The sequence below is a fragment of the Cucurbita moschata genome, unplaced genomic scaffold (genome assembly GCF_002738365.1).
Source record: "Cucurbita moschata cultivar Rifu unplaced genomic scaffold, Cmos_1.0 Cmo_Scf00004, whole genome shotgun sequence".
NCBI lineage: Eukaryota > Viridiplantae > Streptophyta > Magnoliopsida > Cucurbitales > Cucurbitaceae > Cucurbita > Cucurbita moschata.
The window spans coordinates 4741788-4759044 of NW_019268520.1; the positions used below are offsets into that span (position 1 = coordinate 4741788).

Below are 17257 nucleotides of genomic sequence, written 5' to 3' on the forward strand. Positions count from 1 at the left end.
TAAATTTGTAATTTATTATTATTATTTATTTATTTATTTTTTCTTAGGTCGACATTACATCGTTGCTTGGACATTATCCATCATCGTACAACACCCTGTCTAGAACGATTGAGATATTATACGACGTCGTTTGAATCTCCCCCCACGCCGCGACGGAGCCATAGCACCACCAAAAAGCACCGGCTGCGACCTGCCTCAGCCCCCCAACCCAACTACTCTCAGCAGCCACCGCACCCATTCTCTCTCTCTCTCTCTCTCTCAAGTGGAAGCCATACCCATAATGGAAGAAGAACGAGCACTGAGACGCACTGCCAATGGCGGCACTCTCAATGATTCTGTTCTTCGCTATCCCACTGTCAGTACCACTTTTACAATCCCTTTAACTCGCTACACTACCCGTTTGATTACCTCCGGCCGCCACCGCCCCCTATTGGCTGATTGCGCCGACTCCCGATCCGACACGGAAGACCACGACGACGCTAACGATTTCAATCGCCGCTCCATTGTTAGGGAAAATTGCTTCTACTCTATGCCCATTTTAGTTCTCGACGTCGTTTGGAATTTGGCCTTTGTTCTTGTCTCCATTGTTGTCCTCTTGTCCACGTTTCGAGAACGCCCTTCCACGCCTTTGCGCCTTTGGATTTCTGGATATGGCTTGCAATGTCTCCTGCATGTTGGGTTTGTCTTCTTTGAGTATCAGCGGAGCATGGCGCTCCACGGCTTTGAGGACCGTGCGTATCATCGCAGGTAGGAAGAACAGTGAACACATTGTATGAATTATATCTAATGCATTCATTGATTGAATCATATGCGCAATTTTGAGATTTCCCCTTCCAATGCAGTAATCTAAGCAATATGTGCGCTTATGTCCTTTTGATCGCCTCCTGTAGGGTTCTCTTGGTGTTTGATTTCAACCTTCGAATAAATAATAATGTTGGAATTCAATCTGTTCTTCAATATGTTTGAAAAGCCAAATCTGCTCAACATTTGGCAAATTCAAACATATAAGCCACAGTGAATTCATGGGTTTTGAGCTTATTTGTTTTCTTTTTCATGTTTCATTCAACGAACCAGCAATAACTTCATATCATTTTCTCACATTTAGTCTCGAACTTATTTGATGAACACAAAAGTATACAGATCTATGAGCTGCAGCAACACAAGCTTTGGACTAATTTGTTTTGATCTTTGTCCTTGTAGCATAATGAAAAGGTTGGAGTCGATGAATACAATGACCTCGTCGGTTTGGTGGGTCTTTGGATTCTATTGGATTGTCATGGGTGGCCATACACTTTTACAGGATTCTCCCCGGCTTTACTGGTAAGAACTTTGCCTTTTGACATGTTTCCTTTTGGAGAAATAGTTTCATACACAAAACTGCAACTTCCTATGTATTTTTTTTCCGATGTTCTGTTCTTCTTTTTGCTCGTTTTCGGAGCTCGTATCCCTTTTGCATTAGTCTCGTCATTTATTCAATGAAAATTTTCGTTACTTGTTGAAAGTTGTTGCAAATGCAACCTCTAGGTGGGCTTTGAATAAATCTAGCATTTTCACACTGTTCAATCTGGACTTCTGGAGCTTTAAGTTATGATATTTTTTAGATTAGGGGTTCTAGTAATATTTGCATATCGAACTAAGCTGACGAGTGTTGGATCTCGAACAATTATGAAACTAAGATGATTAAAGGTTTGCTAAATCCATGAAGCGTTGTCATCAAATGTCTTTTAGTTTCTTAGAGATCGTTGGTTTGAAATTGTAGCTTTAATTGCATTCACCCCGAGTAATCTAGCTTTGATTTGTAGTTGTATGGAACCAATTAATCTGATTTGGAGCTTCGGTGCTGAATATTTGTCGTGTTAATTGCAGGTTAACCGTCGTGTTTCTAGCGTTTGACTTGTTCTTTATTCTCTTTTGTGTTGGGATGGCATGTGTTGTTTTCTTCTCCCTTTGTTGCTGCATTCCTATTATAGCATTTGCATATGCCATGACTGCCAGAGAAGGTGCCTCAGAAGAGGTTATCAGGGCTCTTCCCAAGTACACATTTCGTCAGGCTGCGCTCGGGGCGTTTATCCATGGAAAAGAACGGGAACCAATTGGAGCAACAACGGAGTTAGATAACGATCACCTTATCAAAGAACTTGCTCTTCATCCAGAGGATTCGGTCAGCTGCTTATCTTTTTATGTCAAACTATCAATTTTATAGTATTTTGCTTCTGCTCTAGATTGATAAGTGTAGAATTTGAATTCTTGAGCCTTGAAAGATCTATGAATTTTATAAAAAGAGTCAATCTGGGTTGAATAATTAGGACTCTTGGTCTTGTTTTAATAACTCAATTTCATGACCTGCTTAAACACGATCGACTGTTCTTGCTTATAGAAACAAGTACGTATTGTTATACGGTCCTTCGCACAAGCAGAATAGGATAGCAATATCACAATAGTTAGTGATTCTACGACAGCTTTTAGTTTTGCTCATCACTTACTGTGATGTTCATCTTTTAATTTCTTTGAAGCTGAGTATATGAAGATTTACTTCTTTATAGGAATGTTGCATTTGCCTTTCGCAATATGAAGACAGGACGGAGCTCTATACTCTTCCCTGCAACCACCATTTTCATTGTGGGTGCATCGGCAAATGGCTTCGGATAAACGCAACCTGTCCACTCTGCAAATCTAGTATCTGTCGGGGCGATACACTGGTTTGACCATCGAGAGGAGCAGACGAACCCCAGCTGAGAGTATGTAAGTTCGGCATTTTCGATTTCAGGTTAGATGCTTGCTGATCTCTGCCAACTAATGCTTTTTAGAAACAGGGAGGGTAGAGAATAGAATTTTAGCTGATTTCAACCTCATCTGTGAACAGAATTTAATCTTTACTTTTAACAGGTGGGCTTTGGTTATATGTATGTAAATTGATAGGAAATGGTGTTGTGCCTCTAATTTAATCTGCTATATGTGAAATCTTCTTCTGTGTCACTGAATCCCAACCCTGTTTTAATCATTGAACAAAAATGCGTTCATAAAATATAAGTTGAGATAGGGATGATGCAGAAGGGTATGGTGGATAGTTGTTGTCACATCAAATCGTTACAGCAAGCTAAGATAGGATAAAATAACAATGGCTCTACACAAGAACAAGATCAAGATCAACCATTATCTTTTTGGTGCCGTTTTGGATATTGTCTTGTTCTGTGAAATAATTCTCATAAGATAATCATTGAAGGAGTGTTGTAGCTATACCTACTCGGCGAACTTTGACTAAAAGATCATAGATTGGATTAGGCTCGCTCTTAATTATGAGTTCCTAATCATTGATGTAAAGAACATGAGGTATAATGATTGTAGAGGTTCTATTGAGTTCGTAATCGTGGCATACTAGCATGGTGTTGGGGAGTATGTAAATTTACAAGAATGGGGCAGTTGATATCGAATCAGATGCCAACGGGCCCTCCCCCAAGGCCTATACAATGGAAGCATATACTATATGCTTATTTCACTTTGGAGCCAAACTGCAAGGAAAATAACTTAGATCTTTCAACCTGTTCAATGTTGAAAGATTACCGGACGTGTATGCATGCATTCACCGTTTTGCTTATTAGCTTCATATACAACTTCAGATAGCAGATGTTGATGATTGATAGCTTCCAGGCATCCTTATACTGCTAAATTCCATGAACAAGTCAAGTGAAGTTAGAGAATGAGAGGGAAGTACAACGTCCATGTTTTCTCCAGCTGTGTTGAGCGGAATTTTGATCGGAATCACCTGCCATCGTGAAACGTCAAAGGTTAAAACCCGAGGTGAAAAGAGTATCACCTAAGAATATAGTTAGCTAGCAATCAGATTTGTAACTTCGGAGTGTAAGTCAGTTTCTTATCGTGGAGTCGAAGGTCTCTTGCATGTTGCAGCTCACGTGTATCGAAGTGTTTTTTGACAATTTAGTACCGTTTCTTCTTTACATGTCTAGAAATAAATTTCAAGATCAAGAGGGTGCTTGGATTACCTTCATTGGGTCATTCAAGGAATTCTCATCCATCAAATTCCGAGATGTAAGTACAGTTTGAGATGACCCGGATTTCTGAATGGAGAATGCATTCAAATGATTTACAGATATCTTGAGACTCACTTCGTTGCTTCCAAAGTTAACAATCTGCAAAAAAACGTGTTACGTATCGATGTCAGTCTCACCGCTAGTAGATATTGTCCATTTTAACTAGTTATGTATCGATGTCAGTTTCACCGCTGTAAAACCCATATATAGGGAGAGGTTACCACATCCTTATAAGAAATGTTTCGTTCCCATCTCCAACCGATGTAAGATCTCACATATACAGAAATACATGTATACCTTTATTCGAAGATAGTTGTGTTCGTCTTCGGGATTTTTCCATATAATGGAAGATGCAATTAGGGAAGAAGAAGCAGAATTAGCATCCAGTGTAGTATCAAGAAGAGTTGCTCCACTTGAGCCTACAAAAAAACGTTGCATCCAATAGCTAGGCGTTCCGTACAAGTGGGATGAGTTGAAGACAATAGCATCTGGATTCCACCTTTATGAAACACAAAGCTTTCCATTTTAGTTTATCAATCAATCATTGTAAGACATGACAGAGCTGATGAGGCAACAGACAAAGATACCTTCTGTCATTAGTATTCACGAAAAGTGGTGCATAGCTTGCCATTTCAACAATATCACTGCAACAAAACATGAAAATAAGTAGCTAATAATTCACGATATTGTCCTTTCGGGCTTCCCCTCAAAGTTTTTAAAACGCGTCTGCTAGGGAGAGGTTTCCACACTCTTATAAAGAATGTTTCGTTCCCTTCCCCAACTAATGTAGAATCTCACCATTTATGTCAGCATTGTTTTTAGTATTACAAACCAATACCTGTTCTTCTCAAGGCCGATGAGAAATGCAGCTTCGGCGAGGGCTGCAAGAAGACTGCCTTTGCCAGCATCTGATCCCGTCACAGCATACTCGCTCACAAAAGCCTGCAGAGTAATTGCAGAAGTTGATTCGTATTCGATTCTATATTTAGAGCCAAAAGGAAGAGAGGAATAGAATGGAGGAAGTAGAGACCTTTGGACCAGTGCGTGATGTTTTATCAAACCTATGAGCCATTGAAAACATTTGGTTGGCGGAGGTATATATCTGATATAGGGAGAAATTAGTATGAAACTAAGAAAAACATTATTCCATTTGCAGAAAATGAAAAGGCGATGCTTAAGAAAACTTACATGAAAGTCATAGTAATCAGCTGGGTGATCCAACTTCCTAGAAGACCCGTCACAGTTCGAAATTATTTTAATGTCGGGATAGGCACGTTTCATCGCGTTGTAGATCTTGACGTAATTTCCTGCCCAAATAAAAGTTATTCAAGAAAACATACAGAGAAAGAGCAGAGGAAAATCTACAACATTTTGACAAACATCACTTGTCATCAGCCTAACGGTTTTAAAACGCGTCTACTAGGGAGAGGTTTCCACACTCTTATAAAGAATGTTTCGTTCCCTTCTCCAATCGATGTGAGACTCCCCAATCCACCCCCTTCGAAGCCTAGCATCCTAGCTGACACACTGTCTCATGTCCGCCTGGCATCCTAGCTGGTGTCATTTCTAATAGCCCAAGCCTACCGCTAACAGATATTGTCTGCTTTGGTCCGTTACATATTACCGTCAACCTCACGGTTTTAAAATACGTCTGCTAGGGATCTCTGCAATGCTATACTTATTGCTAGAAGGGCAGATTAACTCAAAAAAGGGACTGAATTTTACAAAAACACATTTTAAATTACAGAATCTGAATCAAGCCTGTTAATCAATAAAGGTCGATGCTTGGATAAATAATGCTAGAAGTTCAGAACCATATGGAAACATGAAGCAAATACTCTTAAAAGATTGAGAAACCTCTGTAGTTCTTTTTGCCACAGTCCTCATTTCCAATGGCAACATACTTCAAGTCAAAAGGTTCTGGATGTCCCATCGAAGCCCGAATGGAACCCCAAGTAGTGTTAGGATCTCCTCTCGCAAACTCGATACTGTCGAGCACTTCCTAAAATCATTACATCGTGATTAGATGAATACCGACTTGACAAAATCAAGATACTAGCCATTTATTAGTATGGCTAAGATTTACAGATTTCACAAGATACACACTGCCAGTCATTTCAATATTTCAAATTTATCGACGAGAAATACCACGAAGATCATTATGAAGCATATTTCCTAGTCAAAGTAACAAAAACCGATTTATCGGCCTGATAGCAGTTCAGGACAGTACTCGAAAAACACAAGATAATGCATATGCACATCAAAAAGAGGTGACACAACTAGGTATCTTAAGTCACTAACCCTCGATGAGCTTACTAGCTTGTTCTCTCGACCTCGTTTCGAGATCTTTATTGGTTAAAACTTGCAACTATATAATTGCAGGCAACATAAAACTATTATCCATACAGGAGGGAGTAGAAGTACCTGCACAAACGGTGAGATAGCGGAAGTATCTACCTCATCTTGGTGGCTGATTCCTTAGAAAATAAACTTATATATTGAGCAGAAGAAAATAAATGAATAAAAGGAGAAAGAAGGAAAGGAAGATAACCATCATGGATTACCATTATTGAACACCCAAACTGGCGCAGCACCAAGATCTTCTGCTAGCTGCAAAGGAAAGCTCAATAAATAATGTAATATACAACCAAACTTGAAGAGTATCAATCATAACATGCAAGTAATATCAATTATGAGATAAAGTTAAGTAGCAACTCTTCTGTGGGGGCTCTCTTAATGATTTGGTATCAATCTGTGATACATTTCTTATTTTACTGTTCCTCCCATCTCGATTTCTTTCTAGTTTTTCAGGAAATGCAGCAATTTTTTGACGAACCTGACCGTGCGTCCCATCCCTTCACTAACTCCTAATGTTTCTAAATTCTTTGTTACATGGTAATGACTTTGATGATTCCACCGAGAGGTTCAAGATCAATTTGATCTTGAATTTCTTTCTTCAATCAATGAATATATCTAGCAACCTGATGATATTCAACTTTGATGACGTCCATTAATACATTAAGCTTGTACCACTCCTCAATAGCTAAGTGACACACTACTCAATGTCAGCACAAACCATCTCTCTTTTTTGAACTGACATAAATCGTGAGATCCCACGTCGGTTGGAGAGAGGAACGAAGCATTCCTTATAAGGGTGTGGAAACTTCTCCCTAACAGACGTGTTTTAAAACCTTGAGGGGAAGCCTAGAAGGGAAAGCCCAAAGAGTGCAATATCTGCTAGCAGCGAGTTTGGACTGTTACAAATGGTATTAGAGCCAGACACAAGATCCTTGCTCGAGTTTTTCAAGGCCTAAAAAGATATAAATATTCTCACTCCATGAAAAATAAATACAACACTCACTTGGAGAAACTCAAAATAGCCAAGTCCATCATCAGTCCAGTACATCCAAACATCACCAAAGTGTCCAGGTCTCTGTTCCCATGGTCCAACGGTTTCTTTCCAACGAAATGCATTTCTTAACCACTCCCCTTCCACAAAGCATCCACCTTCATTTATATGATTAAGAAAAAAACGATTGCCTATCAGTTGCCACGACCAACAAAGAAACACCGCACGACGAAGAACTTTCAAATTTGTAGCAATAAGTTCTTATAATTCAAACATTAAACACAACCTGACAAGATTTGAGAGAGGCAGGGAAAGATGAAACACGATGATTACCTGGAAATCTAATAAATCGGGGTTCTAAATCAGCCATCATTTGGACTAGATCGTTTCGGAAACCATGACCCTGCATAATGATAAAGGTTACAACTGTAAGGACAGTCAAATATATGATTTCTGTGCAATAAAAAAGTATAACCATTCATCTCACGTTGTTTGGCATCTTTAGAAAAGGAAGTACAATGCTCCTGAAGCAGAATGTAATTTCATACTACCAATGTAGAAGTATAATGCACATGAACCATTTTGAATTATGCAGAACGATTAGCTTGAGTTCCGAAAAGGGGTAGTATTATCTCGTCCTCAAAGGATACAAATATGAATGCAGTGTCTAGCACAATAAGCAGAAAACTACTGAGAACATTCGAAGCGAAACCCCCAAAACATTGCAATCCTACACTTCCATGACTTGGTCGAACCATATAGACATATAGAGACAAATACCTTATATGTTTCCAGAGGCATGGCCGAGACTTGGTCGAACCATATTACCCCTTGTTTTGACGTTGTCAACTGAAGACGTGAATTGGGATTAGTTTCGGAGGCATTCAATAGAACCTCCATCTTTGTCCAGTTTGACACATCAGAAGATCTACAAAAACAAGTAATTTATATTGGATTTCCATTCCAGCAAGGAGTTCTTTTGAAAAAATCAGATAAGCTCACATGATGGATGATGTTGCCAACTTTTTCTGCCCACTCGAATCTGTGAGTGAAATGGACACATCAATTTTTCCCGAGGATCGAACAAAAAGAGTCACTTTGTATGCCTTCCCTTGCTCGATATTCTGAAGAGGGAAACCGAATATAACATTTTAAGAACATAAGGGTCCAGAAAATTCCCAACATAAAAGCATGGGAAAGAAATTCCTTCTCAAAGAGGACTAACCATGCCCCAGAATCCAGGGTTGTAGATACCAACTCCTCCAGTTGGACAGACATTGATACCTTCACTGTCACACAACACGTCCATACGTAGAGCCACCTTATTCCGATCAAAGCAGGACGAGCGATCTGTTGATACACTTATAGTTGACTCGTTTCCTATGATTGACCAAGGACTAATATTTGATGGAACGTTTGGACCCCCAGCTTCAAACCCTGTGAATAAAAGAATCATAAAGATTATATCATCAGCATGTTCTTGCCTTTTATTTTAATTGCAAATATAAATATATCCTCCATGGTTCCATCTAAGAAAATACATGGTGCTTCCACAACAGAAACCAATGAATGAATTGGCTCATTTACTAAACAACTTTAAGTCGAAAGCGAATTCTGAATGCAAGAACTCAATAAAGACTCCAAACCCTTCACCCATCATCTTCTTCATGCTCTTTTCATAAGGAAAAAAGGGTTATCAGAGCTGACCTCTGTTGCTCACAAGCTCTGCCCATATTCCACCAGCCCCTGCATGATTAATTTCCTGTAAAAGAGAGCATGAAAATAAGCTCATTCTTCTTGATATTTTTCTCAAAAGTACAAATCAAACCCCACGATTACGTAAACAAGCTTGAATTAGTAAAACGCTGTAAAGTCGCGTAGTGACAAAAGAAACTTAGCGTGTGCACTCCCAACAACGCTTACCCTTACAACCTATGATGTCATTCTGCATAAAATGATATTAGAAAGTCCATAGAATGATAACATCAATAGCAACAACAATCTATTTGTTCCAATCGAACAATTTAGACGATTCACAATCTATAACATAACATCGACAAAACGACAAATCGTAAATTAACTAAACCAAGAGTTTAGTTGTTTTTGCTAAGCTGAAAAACATGAAAAATAATCATGAATCATATTGTCATAATTGCAGATAAAAGAAGTTTGGATTCAGAAGAATATATATATATATATATATATATATATATGAAAGAAACAGCAAAAACAATTTAAAGAACCAACCTCAAAAAATATTCCAAAAAGTGTTTCAGGAATCTGCCGTGTTGATGCATTTGAAGCATTAACAACTAGGCGAACGGGCTGGGCGGTGTCGTCTCCAATGGCAAAGAATGTACAAACAGAGACAACCACAATACCGAAGCATAGCAGAAGAACATAATATGAGACTTTACGAGAACCCATTACAATCATTGCATCCAACGCTATCAAAACCAAAAAAAGGAAATCAAGCTCAGTTTGGTAGTCCATCCATGATTATACGAACATCTTGCCATTACAACAATGTAGCAGCAGCAGCAGTACAAGTGACAATAACAAAAGGGTGCAAGAACTGATAATATCTAATTTGTTTAAGAAAAAACGCCTGGATAAACACTAACAACGATCGAGCGATTAACTAATGACACTTGACAGAAACGAAATCAGAGAAGACTTACGAAAAGCCCAATTCACAAGCAAACTAGATTCTCAACAAGATCGGACTTACAGCCAACACAAATTCTTCAAAATCAACAGGGAATAGAAATGAAGATTGTGTTCATCCGTGAACCTGCTGAAATTTATCAGAAGTAGGAGAAATTCAAGTCCCAAGATGAGTTCAAATTCGTAAACTCGAGTTGAAATTCTGCTGTATTTGCTCAGTCAACCTCCTTATAAAGGCCGATGATCATCCAACTGAGACAATACCCTGTTTTTCTTACTGTCACATATAAATTTCAAGAGGGAGAGAAAGAAAACCCATCTGGGTGAGGAGTAGAAGCGGAACCCTTTACTCCTTTCAAGATTTGCTTCAATGGGTCCCGCTCTCTTACGTCCCCAACACCGCCCATTGACCTTGTAAAGCCCTCGACGCGACTGTAATTTGTGGATTAGTTTACAAGACGGATGAAGGGTTAGTGGATCAACGGACAGATAATATGACATTTTGCTCCAACTTTCGATGAAATTGATGATTGTTGATCATTGATGATGATGGTGCCCACAATCCTATCCAAATATACCCTTTTTCTTTCTTTCTTTTTTTTTGCTTCAAAGCCACGTCCCCTCCCGCATGGATAACGGTGAAAAACTGCGACCCCACCTCGATCGAATTGGATAAGAGCTCCTGGTCTGGAATCGAGGGTCCATGGAAGAAAAGGAAAGTTTTTCCATTTCCACTCACATGGTCCCAACTCTAATTCATTTCCTCTCATAGTAATCCAATAATCCATTCTTCATCCTTTGTTTCAGTAAATAGTATACTTAGTATTCAAAGATTTCTTTTAGCAAATTTCAACGTGTATGAACATAATTAATACTCGCTCCAAATTCATAGGTATTTGGTATAACTTAATATGGATAATAAGTTTGTTTATCTTCCATTTTCGTATTAATTTAGTCCTTTTTATGTTTAATATCTTATAATTTTCCAATATTTTTCTAATGTTTGAAGTTGTTTTAAGGCCTCATTCATGAGTTTTTTGATGCCTATATATCGTTGTAATCATAACAGACAGCTTGGGTTTGACAAAAGTAACTTAGTGAACCTTAATCTTCACGAAATTGAATTTAAAGGTTTCACGACAAAGGTAAGGCCAATTTTAGAGAAGTTAAGGAGAGATTAGGGGACAAAGAGAAGTAAAGAAAACCAAACATACAAGTCAACCAACTAGACAATCAATTTTCTTACCTTAAATCAAAGGTTTCTTATAAAACCAAACAGATTTAGCAGACAAAGAAACATAAAAGTTGCAGAAAAAACCAGAAAAAATGGATCGATGTCTCAAGAAAACCTGATTTTGGCAGGTGGAATTTGAGCTTTATTCTTTAGCACTTTAGATACATGAAAACGCAAAGCAACCAACACTTCTAACAAAGAGAACCAGAAAATTCTTCATCCACCATAGAGCCTTTGATGTTCTTCGTCAACATTCATTAAGCTTCTACACCTAGAGTACATCACTATCTTTCTTAAGCCATTTCTCACAGCTTCTAACCAAAGCAGCAAGCATTTACAGATGCATACTGCTTCTTCCCTGCCTCCTCTGAAAATGTAACCTGTTGCACCACCCAAATTTGTGAGCATAATTTTGATGAGGGCCAGAGAGACTCGTAGATGACATGAAACGCACCGAGAAATGGTTGAAGTTGAGTAATACAAAACGATCTCAACTTTGTCAAAAGATAACTGAACAAGACACTATATGAAAACTCCGTTCCATCTCGACAAAGAGAGACGGATGGTTGGAATAATAGAATAATGTTAGCATACAAACATATATAATGAAAATGACACGAGCAACATCAGCTAAAAAGTCATTTACTTGTAATAGGAAGTGGGGTTGAAGAGAGAGTCAAGTCAAGAGTGTGTGAGCTAGGTCATTAAGGCTATACATCACGATGGCGTCTCGAAACGAGTTAAAGGGCGATCATAGTCTTAATCAATGTTTTCATAAAATTGTGTAAACACGAAGAAAATATTATATACTCCACACCTTTGGTGATGTTTTGAGACATCCTCCTAAGTCGTAGGCTCACTCAAACTCTTAATTGAAATCTTACTAATTTAAAATCAAACGCTCACCATCTCGTGGAGTTGACCTTCAACCTCGCCAAAGATTAGTGGGATAGGCCATAGGCTACAAGCATAGTGCAAGTAGTGGAGCGCCCGACACTTTATTTGTCATATATATATTCACTAGATATTGTATTTCTATAAACCAAAGGAAATGATCAATTTGAACATACCTCAACTAGTTAATGGAAGATGCTCACCTTTACGCCTAAAACTTAGAAGCTTGAACTTGAGCTGAGTCATCTGCATCCTTGGTCTCATCTAGGTTTACTCCAGCAAGGATGAAACTTTCTACGGCTACTGCATCACTATCTTCCATAGATAATACTAGCTGAGGATCGGGTGTTCGATCACGGGCACTTTTTGCAAATTCCTTCACTTCTTGGTTGAGAGTAAATAATGGATCAACATGAGGTCTTTCTCCTTCTACAGTCTTCAAATCATCTTCCAGATCATCATCAAATTCCAACCTCCTCAATATCTCGGGGATCGGGAAGGCCTCATCCTCCATAAACTTAGTTCCCCTTTCAATATCAATCTTCTCCTTCGAGCTATGAATTCCTTCTTCAAGATTAGGAGTAACAGCCACCATCATGTGATCATCCTCGACGACAGAACGGAACTTATTTGATGAAGGTGGTACCTTGGAGAAAAGTACTTCCCTAAGGTTTATCATCATTCCCCTGTTATATGGATTCTCCTTCTTGTCATACCGATACCGAAAATTCTCGTAGGTAGTCTGTATTAAAAGAGATGTAAAGAAGCTGAGGTGACTTTATCAGACCATGCGAGCAAGTAGAATATTCAAGGTAAGCTAGCATTTGAATAAACAGAAGGGAAAAAATAAGCACCAGCCTAAGAGGAGTTTACAGTTCCTCAACAATAAACTAAATTGTTCTCTCTTCTTATTTACCATATTTCATGTTGTATTATCTTTAAACTCTACTGTGGCATCCCGAGAACCATATCGAAAGCTTTCGTGAAAAGAAAATCTCTATAGCTCGGGCTGTTCTTCCCCGCTTTCTTTTGTTCATCTTCCTAATCTTTTATTTCTTATTTATTCATTATTGAAAAGACTTCTGCAACCATTTTGGCCTTAGAAACTTACAAAATATAAATTTTGATCCATATGCAGATATGATTCTAGAAAGTTAGATCATATTATGCATAAGTTGTTAATCCAAACGGCTGAGTACAAGAAGATTACCTGGTTTGTACATACAAGATAAGAATGGAATATCGAAAGGCCACCGACGAACCAAAAGGCGATGAAGCAATACACTACTAGAATATCTGAAAGGATATCTTTTGATACAGCCTTGAAAAAGGATTCTTGATGATGAATAAGAACAGACAATGAAAACGACAACACGTATACACACAAGATAGTTGAGGTTGTTATGAACATGAAGAAGAACCGATAATTACGCTGCATCGGTAACAACAATGGATTCAATAGTTAGAGCCCAACGAAGATAGGCAAATAAAGTTTGAGCCAAAGCTTATTCACTTTGTTTTAAGCATACGAATAACTTACTATTCCAATGCACTGCCCAACCCATGGACAGTGATGATCAAATCTCTGAACACAATTGTTGCATATGGAACAATGAGATGCACGAGGCGGCCGATAAAACAGACAAGTGTCACAGTACTTGACTTTGACTATATGACCATTTACCGTCACGTCTTTAGTTCGAGGGATTTTCAGATGTGGGGTTCTACCATTGATCCATTCCATGGATGGTGTAGCCATGTCTTCTGATTCATCTGATTCAAGAGGTCTTGAATTTCGAGGCAGTATTCCAGGATCTCTACTAGAAGTCAAGAAGAGAAACATCAAATCCTGCACATAGTTTACTTCACGGGTGAGAATGTTGCGAGATTCTTTGCTTATACAACAATGAAATCTTCATAATTAAATAAGTCGAGCTATCAACATACACTGCTCGGTTTCGGGTTTTGGTTAGTCGTCAACAATCATAGAAGAATAATGACAACTCTAAAGAACGAAAAAGTCTGAAGATTACAAAAGAAAGTCATGGAAGGAATTATTCTACACTATCTAATCTCTATGGACTATAGTTTTCTATCCTTCCGTCTTTCTTTCTTTCAAGCTCTTTCTCACTAATTATATAGACAACCTTACTAAAAATACAGAAAATATTATCCATTTTGGCTTGTTACGTATCACCGTCAACCTCACGGTTTTAAAACACGTCTGCTAAGGAGAGGTTTCCACACCCTTATAAGGAATGCTTCGTTCCCCCCTCCAACCGATGTGGAATCTCATAAGAATTTATGAAAAGAACAAGGAATGGCAGAAGCTATGATTGGGGATAGAGATTGAATGACAGAGCAAGATTCATGTAGCCCGCATAAAAGAAGTATTGGGGGCAATTTTAAGTCCAATCAAATCAAAACTCACCAGAAAAGTGAGACTGAGACCACCAAATAATACAGGATACCAATGAGCGTTCCCAGGTGGTTCCACATTATGAATCTTCAAAAATATCTTTATGCAGAAAGCAACTGCAGGACAAGCAATAAGGCATATGGAGAGAAACAGAGATGATACGTCAGGCCCAAATATCAATCTCCCACCACAGAAGAATCTCTGAAAGACAAAGAAAAAACGAGATATCAATTTGGGTATGTATGTATAGAGATATAGGTATCATTCCCCCACTTGTATATGTTTATGATATTATCATCACTAAAAATGATACATAAGGTACTGTAACCATCAAGACTTCAAAGTCACAGAAGTTTAAGAAACGTCAAACTCCTTAAGTATTTAAGCGATAAGTGTTGAGGATGATCGAGAGGAGTAGTCCCACATTGACTAATTAAGAGGAAGATCATGAGTTTATAAGTACGGAACACTATCTCCATTAGCACGAGGCTTTTTGGGAAAACCAAAAGCAAAGCCACGAGAGCTTATGCTCAAAGTGGACAATGTCGTACCATTGGGGAGCTAGGAATCATATTCTCATATAATGTTTTATATCCTAGCGCTCAGCTATTAGTTCTAGGAAAATGATCTACACTATTTGATTAAAAAAATCAAACAAACAAGGTATCTGATCATGAAATACAGAAGAATTCTACTAGTTATTTCTGTTTACATGAATATCAACACTCTCACATACAACTTAGATTTTCCATCAACATTCTCAGCTCGTAAACAGTCATCAAGATGAACTAGAACAACATCAGACAATTGTAAAGAAAGAAACAATGGTACTGATACATCAAACACTATCTCAAATTGCAAACGTCGAATCAATCAAATAATGAATTGAAAACAAACCCATCAACAAAAACAAAAAGAAAGGGTAAGAGCTCACATTACTTCCCCTCCAAACTTGGTAAACTCTTCTGGGTTTCTTCAGCGGGGCCATACCGAGTCCGGTGAACGATCCACCCAACTCGGACAATCCTATACCCAAAACCAAGGAGGAAAAAACACAGCCCGCTCTTATTCGTTCACCAAAAGATCCATGGAAAAACAGACACCCCACCCCCAGCCAAACCCAAATCAAAGCATGATTCAAGAAATCAAGAACTCCCCCTTTTGGGGTCGATTTTTTTTCAACGAAACGACGTGCGGACACGTGAGAGAAGAGAAGAACAAAGGGTTGAATCTTAGAACGAAATAGAGAGAGAGAGAGAGAGAGAGAGAGAGAGAGAGGGAAGGAGAGGAAATGGGTTCGGAGGTTTTTCGATCAAAAACCAGCTGAGCCGCTCCGCTCGTGAAATGAATCGATTTCCAGATTTCGGAAGAACGCGGAGTAACCCAAGAGAGGTTCCTCACAGCCTCGCTCTCCCTCGCTCTCTCTGTTTGTGAAATCGATCAAATGGGGTTAGTAGCATTGATGTAACGGGCGGAAGTTTCAATTTCTCGCGGCATTTGCGCACGACGTACCCAACATTCTTTGTCGTTTGGGAATCGAAAGCGCATAAAAATAATAATGGGAATCGGCAAAGCTTTTGAACTTTGCTGCCTCCATCATTCGAATCATGAAACGTGCTGTCACATAGCCTCACGCTTCTTTCTTTATTATCATTCAGGACTCACGACTTCGTACTGGTAGCTTCACTGCCAAGTTACCTTGAATATTACCCTTTTTTTTTCACCTTATCCAAATTTCAAAAAATTCAAAAATATTTAACACGTGTCAAATTGTGATTGGACCATTGATATATGTATCTATGTTATATTAATTTTTAAAAAACCTAAAGATAAACAAGTATATATTAAAAAAATTTAGAATTTTAGAATTTTTATATTTTTTATTAATATATAAAGTCTACATTAATGATATTTTATTAATATTTTTATTATATTCCTTTAATTTTTCTGTATATGAAAATGATGAAAATTAAATATATTTGATTATACGGGTTTTTTTTATAAATAAATGACGTTTGAGAATTTGAACCGTATAGGTCAATTACTGTTGATCTATATCACTTTAGCTTCTAAATATGTCAGTTAAGTTTTCGTATTTCAAAAAATTTATGTTTAATCTAATAATATTTTACACTAAGATGATATTCGCTTTAAAAAATTTGGTAATATCAAGTGTGGTACATGTCTTGGTCATGTTCGTCCAGGACGCTCGACTATACATCAACAATTCTGCAAAATTCGATTTTGACATAACTCGTTTGTTCGTTGGATTAGAATAAGCGCTGCACAATCACTAATCTACTGCCACAAAAATGCCACGATACAATAGAACTTCTAAAAAGGTCATATAGTACCGTTCAAAGAATACGATTACTGCATACGAAACCGTTATAAAAATATTATATTTTTAAGTAAGTGGGTTGGAGGGATTGAAGTCAAATAAATTCATATAATCATCCAATAATTTCCAGGTATACTTGATTTTGATGGGTTCATTTTTTTAATATGAATATAAAATAAATAAAAAGACAGAAATATTAATAAACAAATAAAGATAACATAAACAAGACAAAACAAATTTAAAAACTCCACCAAGTTGTCTCTTGTTTTTTTTTTTTTTTTTTTTTTTTTAAAAAAAAAGTTGT

At 37.9% G+C, this 17257-nt stretch overlaps 3 protein-coding genes across 9 annotated transcripts; 1 reads left to right on the forward strand and 2 right to left on the reverse strand.

The window, feature by feature from the left end:
* The first annotated feature begins 63 nt into the window (after positions 1-63).
* LOC111441367 (E3 ubiquitin-protein ligase At4g11680-like) lies at positions 64-4000 on the forward strand. Of its 3 annotated transcripts, none has more exons than XM_023078322.1 (5): positions 281-747; positions 1201-1320; positions 1867-2161; positions 2544-2767; positions 3618-4000. In XM_023078322.1, exons 1-4 carry the CDS (start codon positions 281-283, stop codon positions 2703-2705), a joined length of 1044 nt encoding a protein of 347 aa, XP_022934090.1. In that variant the 3' UTR covers positions 2706-2767; positions 3618-4000. The 3 variants fall into 3 exon arrangements, with proteins under 3 accessions (XP_022934091.1, XP_022934090.1, XP_022934092.1); XM_023078324.1 differs by having other exon boundaries at positions 2544-2742; XM_023078323.1 differs by lacking the exon at positions 3618-4000 and having other exon boundaries at positions 64-747; positions 2544-2976.
* On the reverse strand, positions 3279-10592 carry LOC111441362 (alpha-L-arabinofuranosidase 1-like). Of its 5 annotated transcripts, none has more exons than XR_002710150.1 (18): positions 9646-10592; positions 9106-9160; positions 8624-8835; positions 8401-8522; positions 8179-8326; positions 7732-7801; positions 7411-7556; positions 6614-6659; positions 6474-6526; positions 5907-6051; positions 5238-5356; positions 5080-5151; positions 4888-4991; positions 4637-4693; positions 4347-4548; positions 4002-4148; positions 3557-3763; positions 3279-3419 (listed from the first exon to the last, which is right to left on the reverse strand). XR_002710150.1 is itself a non-coding variant. In XM_023078315.1 (18 exons), the coding sequence occupies exons 2-18, from the start codon at positions 9832-9834 to the stop codon at positions 3614-3616; spliced, it is 2037 nt and encodes a 678-aa protein (XP_022934083.1). In that variant the 5' UTR covers positions 9835-9845; positions 10080-10592; the 3' UTR covers positions 3279-3613. The 5 variants fall into 5 exon arrangements, 4 of the variants coding, with proteins under 4 accessions (XP_022934083.1, XP_022934084.1, XP_022934082.1 ...); XM_023078315.1 differs by having other exon boundaries at positions 3279-3763; positions 9646-9845; positions 10080-10592; XM_023078316.1 differs by having other exon boundaries at positions 3279-3763; positions 9646-9845; positions 10193-10591.
* Positions 10593-11311: 719 nt separating this feature from the next.
* LOC111441366 (probable protein S-acyltransferase 4) lies at positions 11312-16254 on the reverse strand. Its single transcript, XM_023078321.1, has 6 exons — positions 15547-16254; positions 14625-14813; positions 13734-14042; positions 13404-13625; positions 12397-12935; positions 11312-11679 (listed from the first exon to the last, which is right to left on the reverse strand). Exons 1-5 carry the CDS (start codon positions 15598-15600, stop codon positions 12405-12407), a joined length of 1305 nt encoding a protein of 434 aa, XP_022934089.1. The 5' UTR covers positions 15601-16254; the 3' UTR covers positions 11312-11679; positions 12397-12404.
* Between the last annotated feature and the right edge of the window lie 1003 nt (positions 16255-17257).

Coding starts and splice junctions, on each gene's coding strand:
- LOC111441367 (XM_023078323.1), top strand. CDS start 281: ATGGAAGAAGAACGAGCACTGAGACGCACTGCCAATGGCGGCACTCTC. Junction 748..1,200: donor GACCGTGCGTATCATCGCAG/GTAGGAAGAACA, acceptor TTGTCCTTGTAG/CATAATGAAAAGGTTGGAGT. Junction 1,321..1,866: donor GATTCTCCCCGGCTTTACTG/GTAAGAACTTTG, acceptor TGTTAATTGCAG/GTTAACCGTCGTGTTTCTAG.
- LOC111441362 (XM_023078313.1), bottom strand. CDS start 9,891: ATGGACTACCAAACTGAGCTTGATTTCCTTTTTTTGGTTTTGATAGCG. Junction 8,836..9,105: donor AGAGCTTGTGAGCAACAGAG/GTCAGCTCTGAT, acceptor TTTTATTCACAG/GGTTTGAAGCTGGGGGTCCA. Junction 5,357..5,906: donor TGGCAAAAAGAACTACAGAG/GTTTCTCAATCT, acceptor TTATTTGGGCAG/GAAATTACGTCAAGATCTAC.
- LOC111441366 (XM_023078321.1), bottom strand. CDS start 15,600: ATGGCCCCGCTGAAGAAACCCAGAAGAGTTTACCAAGTTTGGAGGGGA. Junction 14,814..15,546: donor AAGTTTGGAGGGGAAGTAAT/GTGAGCTCTTAC, acceptor TTTGTCTTTCAG/AGATTCTTCTGTGGTGGGAG. Junction 13,626..13,733: donor TTGGGCAGTGCATTGGAATA/GTAAGTTATTCG, acceptor TTACCGATGCAG/CGTAATTATCGGTTCTTCTT.